Here is a 9,076-nt window from a genome sequence, read left to right on the forward strand (position 1 = left end):
CCAGTTCTTTCCACACAGAACACCAACTTCAGACAAGATTATTCTGAGAACATGATAAGGTCACTTTTCATGGAGACAGAAGAAGAATGGCTGCAGAGAGTGGGGAGCAGGCAGTTACTGTTTAATGGGAATAGAGTTTCAGCGTTACAAGATGAAAAGAGCTATGGAGATGGATGGCGGTGATGACTGCATAACATTACGATTGTATAATGCCACTGAACTATACACTTAAAGATGATTAAGATGGCAAATTTTACGTTATGTGTATTTTACCAAAATAAAAGAAAAAGACAAGGCCGCTTCATAATTTTATCTAACCAAGGTCATGATGTTACCTATCAAACATCCAATCATAAAATCGCCCCACTTTCTGACAGCACCTATTCTAGAGCCAACCCTCCCCTAAATCATTCAACCAAAGCCAAAATGGTATAACGAGCTCTTTCTAACATCTTCATATAGAGATATCCTACGGTTTCCGGTGGTGTGCATTCTTGCTCACTGCAGTGAGTCATAAACCCGATTTGTTTAACGACAGCTGCTGTCTCTGGCTGAAGAGCATGACAACATATATTAATTATATTTCTAAAAAGCGAAGAGCAATACAAGTTATTTATATTTTTTCTTCATTTTTATAAAGCAAGCCTCCTTGAACCATGCCAGTTTAAGAAACGGAACTTTATAAACCATCCTAGAAGCCCTCCCTTGTTCCATTTCAATTATAACTCACTCCCTCCCCCAAAAGTGACCACTCTCCAGACTCCTATAGTAATCATTTCCTTGTTCTTACAAGATTTATCACAAAGTGTGTGTTCTGAGATGCCATAATTTAGTATTGTTCATTTCTTAAAATTTGATATGTCTTTTAAGTCTCTTTCAATCTATAACTTTCCCCTCCATCCCTTCCTTTTCCTTACAGTTTTTCTGTCAAAGACCCCAAGACTTTTCGCCTTTAGAGTTTCCCAAAGCCTGAATTTCACTGACTTCACCCTTATGTTTCGATTCAGCGTGTTTCTTCATCCTCTGTGTTTACTGCAAACTGCAGCTGATCCAGAGGCTTGATCAGACACCGGTTTAATCCTTTGGGCAGTACTGTAGGCAGTGTTGGGTCTTTCATCAGGAGGCACTGATCTGGTTTTCTAACTTTTTATGATGCTAGCAATTGTCAAACACAATGCCCAGATCCATTTATTTATTGGTGGATGCAAAATAGTGACATTCTAATTCTATTATTTCTTTTCCATTTGTTAATGGGATTCTTTTATTAAGAAGTGTTGCTTCTCTACTCTTAGGTAATCTGTAGGTATAGTTCGTATAGGAAAGGCAAGATAAATACTTGATTCTTTGTCTTTGTTTTCACTTTTCAATATAGTGAATCACTTCTTCTGAAGGTGATCAGCTAACCAAAAAAAAATCTTTATGAACTCATGGATTCAAGGCTCATTAATGGGTTTTAATCAACAGCAACTGTTATTATTGACACTCAAATTGTCCTATCTTTGCCCTGTTGGAGCCTCTTCAGTTGGTTCCTGAATGGCTTGATCCACTTCTGGTAGTCTTTGTGGCTTCTTTGCTATCTGGTATGAGCAACTCTTCCAAGTTCATCTTTTACATTTCCTGCCCTAGATCTGTAATAAGCCAAGAAGCCATAGATGGTAATCTAGGCATTAGGGATGCTCATTGCTATGAGTTGGTTATTGTTTCTAACACTTAGAAATAGATATACATAATATATATACAACATATATTTTTTAACTTGTTTTTCTGTATTACATCTGTATCTCCTTTTTTCCATACCTAAAATCCTGGTACTCGAGGCTACAGGGGATGATGAATTAGAATATACTCATTATTAATTGCTCATCTGTTTTATTCCACATTACACTACAGTCTCAATATAGAAATACTAATATTACCATTACCAGTATGATTACTGAGAACAGTTATATAAATTGTTTTGCATATGCCATTCCCTTTCCGCCCTCACTTTTTTTTCTTAGAACAAAGGCTGGCAAACTTCTTTTTACTGCTTTAACCATTTTAAACTACATAATTCAGTGGGTTTTAGTATATTCACAAAGTTATACAACTGTCACCACTAATTCCAGAATATTTCCGTCACCCCTAAAAGCAATCCTGTGCCTTCTGTTCCCCCCACCCCCAACCCCTGGCAACCACTAATCTACTTTCTGTCTCTATGGATTTGCACGTTCTAAAGATTTCATGTAAATAGAATCACACAATATGTGACCTTTTGTGTCTGGCTTCTTTCACTTAGCATGATGTTTTCAAGGTTCATCTATGTTATAGCATATAATACAAGTTATTTTTTAAGTAAAAAATAAATCAATACACGAATGATTGGGCAACACATTCCCCATCCCCCTGCGTAAACAGGGTTGCTTGAGCTCACCTTGGCTCCTTACTTGCAGTAGCCTGAAACCCCTGGTGAATAGGAACTAGCTACCCCTGCCAAAAAGCACAGCACATGAATGTCATCTGCTGGCCCCTGCACAATGCCTCAGGAAGAAAGCTGGGCTGGGTGTCACATCCCAAGATGCATCTCCCCTCAGTCCCTTAGTTAGAACGGCTTCTGGCTACGTGGGCCCAGCCTCTGCCCCTACTTGGCACTACTTCTCTGCCATCCCAGATGGACAGGGCTTTCAGTGTTGAAATCTGTGCCACAGTCTGCTTATGGGGCCCGACAATCCAAGGCCTTGTTCTCCATCCATGACCAGGCTTGGGTTCTAATAGGGCTGCAGGACCTGAACCAGGCATGACTAGTAAGGAGCAGACCACAACTTCTGAGCTGAGAACTTCTCTCCTCCCCCAACACCATGACCAGAATCTACCCTGTTGGACTTGAGCATATAATGCTGTGAGAACCAAGTGAGACTGCCTCTCATCCCTCAAGAAGGGCTCTGTGAAGATATCCCCAAGACCTGGTAACCTTTCCCAGCACCCACTCCCCCCAACTCAGCCCTGCCCCGGCTCTGGGCGTCGCCCTCTTGTATGCATCTGTCTATTCTAGTGAGACCTGATCACAATGAATTGGATGATGTGTTTATGAGTTGGTTCCTCCAACCAGCTTGGGAGGCTCTTGAAGACAGGGACTGTGTTTTATTCACTTTATACCCCTGTGCCTGGTCCAGAGAATGCTCTTCATCAATGTGTGATCACTTACAGAAGGAAGAAAGCAGTGAAGTGATAGAGTCCCATGCCCCAAGCAGACTGTGTGCTGCCTGCTTTCATCTCTCTACTGCCTCCTCATCCTCTCCCTCCTCCCCCAGTAAAAACCAACAAGAGATGGGGCTCAGAGTGGGCATGTGGATGAGTGATGGTTTCATGTAAGATTCAAAAAAATCTCCACTTGTGGGACTTCTGGATAATTCTTTATTTAGCTCAGGTAGATGTTTCCTACACATTTCTGGATACTTGGGTTAGAATTTTCTCCATTGCTCTAAATAAATTGTTCTTAAGCTCTTATATATGATAAATGCAAACATGCAAGTACAATGCAGGCTAAAATAAAAAGCTCCTTGCATACAAACATTTTTTAAAAAACATTTTAATACAGGGTGTAGAGAAAGGAGACCAGTAAAAGGTGACTGAATTACTACAGCCTCACTCCTGACCTGTCCTGGTGCCTGGATTTGCGCACTCCCTCTGCTCTCTGCTCCTCTTTGACACAAGTCCCCAGTGCTCCCTAGAAAGGAACAGGGGCCTTGTAAGGCCAAGAGGCTGCCCTGTTCCTGCCTACACAGAGGGCAGAGGGAGGCAATCCCCCCAGGCACTGTATCCCACACCCATGTGGTCAGATTGCTCAGCCTTGTTCAAGTGGGCAGATCACCTGTGCACCAGTATTCTGGGATGCCTCTTCCCTTCACTCTTTACTGCTCTCAATTGTCAAAGAGATTACACAGGCCGTGGTGTGGCCTGCTTTAAATGTTTCTCAAGCCAGTCAGCTCCCACAGAGAGTCAGTCAGCTGCTGTGCTTAGGGGCTTTCAGAGGCCTGAGGATCTCCTAACCCTACCAGGCCTCCTAGCTCAAGCATAATTCAGAAGGGTCTATCAGCTCCTGTGTGGCCCCTGCTGTGTCCACTGTCTGTGGTCAGTATGCAGAGGGGCAAGCCTAGGGTGGGGGGGCAGGCATAATCCCTCAGACTTGCCTGCAGCCTAGACAGCAAAAATCAGCCAGACCAATATCTGTGGGTTTCAGGCCAAAGACTAGACCCCCCGGGCCAGCACCCTGGCCTGGCTGCCCAAGCAGGTCAGGTAGACAGAGTCTAGGCTGCAGGGCTTTCAGTCCCCTGAGGGCGCACCTGCACCTGGAAGTGCTCGCAGCGGGCATGCTTCATGCTCAGCCCGTAGATGGGGGTCATGTCCACCTTCACACCTGGCGGCACGCTGAATTCCACCTGCTGCAGCAGGATGGCCAGGAAGAGAAAGACCTCCAAGCGGCCGATGGTCTCACCGATGCACTTCCGCTTGCCCAAGCCAAAGAGAACCACCTTCTCACTCAGTGCTTTGTTGATGGTGCCGTTGGGGTTGAGAAACCGTTCTGGTCGGAACTCAGATGGGTCACCCCACAGCTTCCTGCAATCAGAGAGAGGCAGCTAAGGGGCAGCTTAGGGGCTCAGAGGCATCAAGTGAGTTGAGCCCCAGTCCCAAAGAGTAGGGGGATGGGAAAGTGGCCCAGAGACAGCAGAGGCTGAAGCTTGGGAGAGGGTGGAGTTTCCCCTGCCCCCTCTCAACTTACTGGTCATGGTTGATCTGCCACTGGTTCACAAAGACACAATGCCCCTTGGGAATGTAAAAGCCACTCAGACTTGTGTCTCGTGTGGTACTGGGGAGGGAGGAAGCTCAGTCAGGCTCAGGGCCACAAGGAGATCCCCCTGTCTCCCATACCATGTCCCTCCCACCAACCCTGATCAGGTACATGGACTGGAGTAAGGCCCAGTATCAGACAGCAGCGGATCCATGGGGTCTCACCAGTGGGGGATGGTGAAGGGGACGAAGGAGGAGTGTCGGAAGGTCTCCAGGATAAAGGCCTCCATATAGGGTAGCTGGGGCCTGTCAGAGAGCCGGGGCTGCCGCGCCCTGCCAATTACTGTATCTGCAGAACACAAAAGATCAGATGGATTAAGGGGCTGCCTAGACCTTGGCCAGCCCCCTGCCTTGAGTGCTTTGAAGGAAGCCCCCACCTACCCAGCTCCTCCTGGATTTTTTTCTGCATGCTGGGCCTTGTCACCAGGTATAGGAGGCTCCAGGAGATGGCAGTTGTGACTGTGTCAAACCCTGGCCAGGGGAGGACAGAGGGAGAAGTTAGGCAGTTGGTGGATCAGGGCAGTTGAGCACAAGAAAGGCATAGCGAGGTAGCTCATACCAGCTCCAAAGAGGTCCAAGACGACATTAATGATCTTCTCGTCTGACAGCTGGATATTGGCATTCTCATCCAGCCTCTTGTCCTGACAGTGCTCGATCAGGCTGTCTGTGATGTCCCTGATGTGGCCCTGGGTAGGGAAAGCTCACCGGTGAGCAAGATCCCAAACCCAGACCTACCTCTCCATCCAGGCCTGGTCCCTCACCGTCCCTAGCTCCTTTGTTCAAGAGGCTGCCATCCCAGCTTCTCTTGCCTCTCCAAGGCTTCTCCTGCCTCAGAATACTGACAGCCCCAACTCAAGGGACTCCTATCACAGAGTCTGGTACCATTATCATCTGGATATGCTCTTTTTCTCTCCTTTTTCCCTCCCATAAGGCCAAGAGACCAACTATTTAACTCTTCCTTGTCCCCAACTGGCCTAGGGTCCTGCATGGACTGGCTATTCAGTAAATATTGCTGTCTCATGGAAGGATATTAGGGCTGCTCAAGAAAAGTTCTATTTCTCTACAAGGATGGAATCTATTTCACCACTGGCTTCAAAATCCCAGGGTGAAGGCCCCCTGAGAGCCTGCCAAACCCCATGCTGCTCCAGTTATCTCTGACTTCCTGGACCCTGACCCCACCTGCTCCCCACCACCCACTGCCTCTCTCCAGCCTGTACCTTCTCAAATGTTTTGTAGTGTTCCTTGATCATCTTCTGCATGAAGATGTAGAACTTCTTATTCAGGTCCTTGAAGGTGTCCAGGGCAGAGTTGGGCAGATAACGGAGAATAGGGATGAAGTCAGCCGGATTCCCGGAGGCAGCCACCTCCCCAAACTCATTATTCAGGTTGATTAAGTTAAGCAGCTCTTCGTCTTCATGATCATATCGTCGGCCAAAGCACATGGCACAGATGACATTGGCCACTGACATAACTACATACTTGTAGGGGTCGAAGTGCCCAACCCCTGCCATCAGCTCCTGGAACTTGCGGATGAGATATTCTGCCTCCTTGCTCACGTGCTCCTCCAAGTAGCAGGAGGACGAGGAAGCTGGGTCTGAGGCGATGGAGAAACTCTTCAAGGCGTTCTGGGCCAGGCGCCGGCGGGCAGCCCACACTGGTCCAGAGTCTGGGCTGAAGGTCATGCTCTGGCCATCAGAGATCAGAGTGAAGCTGTGAAGGTCAGGCCGGCCCTTGAAATCATCACCCTGCCGCACCAGGGCCTGCCGGACGGTGTCCAAGCCGCTGAGTACCAGCACAGGTGTGCTGCCAATGCGGATCTGCATCACGTCCCCATAACGCTGGCTCAGCCTCGACAGAGCCAGATGTGGGTTCTTCCCTAGGGTCAGCACGTGCCCCAACAAGGGCCAGCCCCAGGGCCCTGGTGGACTCTTCAGGCCTTTGGGGATCTGGGGCTGCCAAGCTCTGACCAACCAGAATACCAGACAGAAGATGGCAGAGGCCAGGAGAAGCTCTGTGGCCGAGATGGGGACAGAGAATCCAAACACAGAAAACATGATCAGCGTAGGGATCTCAAGGTGGCTGCTGAGGGATGGGGCAGGAAGAAAAGATCAAGACATCAGATGGGGGGATGGGAGGAGCCAAGGTCCTAAAGTGTCAGCATGCTGATCAAGGAAAGGGGAAACCTTATCCAGAGCTGCTCACTGGACATAAAGGGGAGGAGGAGGCGGGAGAAGCTACTTGTTGAGTTGCCATTATGTGCCAAGTAATTCATGGTCATTTTTCGTTCACACCTGGTCACAGCCTATGAGGTAGGCTGCAATGAACCTCAAAGCAGGTAAGTAACTTGCCCAAGGTCACACAGCCAGGATGTATCAGATCCATTCTCCCAATCCAAACTGCCTAATTCCAAACACCCTCTCTTAACTGCTGCACCAACCTAAAACAGCATTTTCCAAACTTTAGTCTGTGATTTCCATCTGGCACCTGTACTATTATTTACTTCATATTTTTCTAAAATCAACTTTAAATCCACCCACACAGCATCATCCCAAACAATAATATCTGTGAAAGTGCAAGTTTGATTTCGTTTTCCCAACATATATTAAAATAAACACGTAATTGACGTGTATCACCCCAAATCCCCTTGAGTACTACCCACGACCCTTGGGAAAACGCTGCTATCAGGAGAACTAGGGATCATCTGCTTCTTTAGCCTCATTTCACATTTGAGAAAATTGACCTCCAGAGAGGGCATTGACTTGCTTAAAGTTACCTGGCAGTCAGTGACAAAGCCAGGACTCAGACCTCTCAGGAAAAGTTCCCCAGGAAATGTCTAGCTCCTGTCATAGGTGACTCCCTTTGAAAAGTGGTCAGATTAATCAATGAAAAGGAACTTTCCCAGAACCCTCAGCTTTCCACTGCTCAATCCCAGCATCCAGGGAATCCTACCAGACCCTGGGAAGGGGTGGGGAGGGAACAGGTGACAGGAAGGCCACTGCTTAAGCCACACTGCTCTCAGCCCCAGCTCTCTGAGTTCAACTGACCCACAGTTTAAAAGCAGCTGGAGACTAGCTAGATTGAGGCTTCTGGTTGCAGAAATCCAGGCCAGGGTTTTTGATGGGCTCAATTCTCAATGAGTGAATAGTCGGGGCCTCCCCCATTTGCCCTGTCACTAATCACCAGAGAGCAGAGAATAAATGGAAGGCTCCCACCAGACCAGGGCTGCAAGAAAACTCCAGACTGGAATAAGGGAAATTAGAAATGGATCTGAACTTAACAGAGGTGGAGACAATATTTTCTCTCTAGGCTTGGTCTAGAAAGGGTGTGTAAATTCATGGAGTACTCTCTCCAAGGCATCTGCCTGGTGCTCTGGACTGGAGGTGAGGAGACCCAGTATTCCAGGCTCCATAACGGGGCCTTGGACTGGTCATTTTACCTTTCTGGGCTTATATCACCTGAGAGAGGGGGTGGGATGTGATCTCTGATTCAGGGTCCCAGCTAGATCTCAGAGAAGAGAAAAACCCAGATCTGACCTGGGGAAACTCACAGTCTGACTAGTAAGTTTTCTCCACAGGAGAGCCACCCAAGATGGGGAGGTTGTATGGTTCCCATCTCAAGTACTATAGTCCTCTGTCTAGGGAGGCATCTTGGAGGAGCTGGATCCCAAAGCACACTGGAGCCCTGATTCCCTGAGTGAACTGGGGACAGGACTTGGTGTGCCATGGTGTCCTCTTCTGTACATCGGGTGCCCCAAGGACTTCCGGCCTTAGTGAGATAGTAAGAGGCCAAGAGAGATGTGACCGGTGAGTTTTCAGGGACTGGTGGTCCAGCTCTCTGCAGCTGGCAGTCTCTCACACTGATTGCCCCCCAGCGGAGGCCAGAGAAGACAATCAATGAAGTAGGAAAGGCCTCTGGGCAGTGCCCAGGACTCCTGCTCAGATCGGCCTCGCTTGTCCTACCCAGCACATCTCAGCTCTGACAAGCCATGCCTTGGGAGGGTAGAGCCAGCCAGGGGTAGCTTTAAGATAAGGCAGCTGATTAGAACCCAACCTGCCCCCTTCATCCACCCTGACCACCCAGGGAGAAGCCCCCCTCATCACCCAGCCTAAAGCTGGAGCTGCACATGCTCCCAGCTTCCCACAGCTGTGTCCTTATTCCAGCCTCCCATTGACCCTGATGGGAAGTCCCAGCCATTCAGGGGGTCAGTGGGGGATGGAGCTGGAGCCTGGTCCTAGAGTTCTGAGAGGGG

General features: G+C 48.2%; 1 protein-coding gene across 2 annotated transcripts in view; it reads right to left on the reverse strand.

Annotated features, from left to right (window-relative positions):
• Positions 1 to 3,380: 3,380 nt before the first annotated feature.
• LOC124234714 (cytochrome P450 1A1) overlaps positions 3,381 to 9,076 on the reverse strand; it is a 6,087-nt gene continuing 391 nt past the window's right edge. The window contains exons 2-7 of one of the 2 annotated variants that reach the window (XM_046652092.1): positions 6,045 to 6,909; positions 5,387 to 5,513; positions 5,209 to 5,298; positions 4,993 to 5,116; positions 4,760 to 4,846; positions 3,381 to 4,596 (exon numbers count right to left, since the gene is read on the reverse strand). In XM_046652092.1, the coding sequence (XP_046508048.1) occupies positions 4,287 to 4,596; positions 4,760 to 4,846; positions 4,993 to 5,116; positions 5,209 to 5,298; positions 5,387 to 5,513; positions 6,045 to 6,881 (1,575 nt within the window). In that variant the 5' untranslated portion in view covers positions 6,882 to 6,909 and the 3' untranslated portion in view covers positions 3,381 to 4,286. The remainder of the gene's footprint in view (positions 4,597 to 4,759; positions 4,847 to 4,992; positions 5,117 to 5,208; positions 5,299 to 5,386; positions 5,514 to 6,044; positions 6,910 to 9,076) is intronic. The other variant, XM_046652093.1, reaches the window with a different exon arrangement.

The sequence above is a fragment of the Equus quagga genome, chromosome 2 (assembly GCF_021613505.1).
Source record: "Equus quagga isolate Etosha38 chromosome 2, UCLA_HA_Equagga_1.0, whole genome shotgun sequence".
NCBI classification, from domain to species: Eukaryota; Metazoa; Chordata; class Mammalia; order Perissodactyla; family Equidae; genus Equus; species Equus quagga.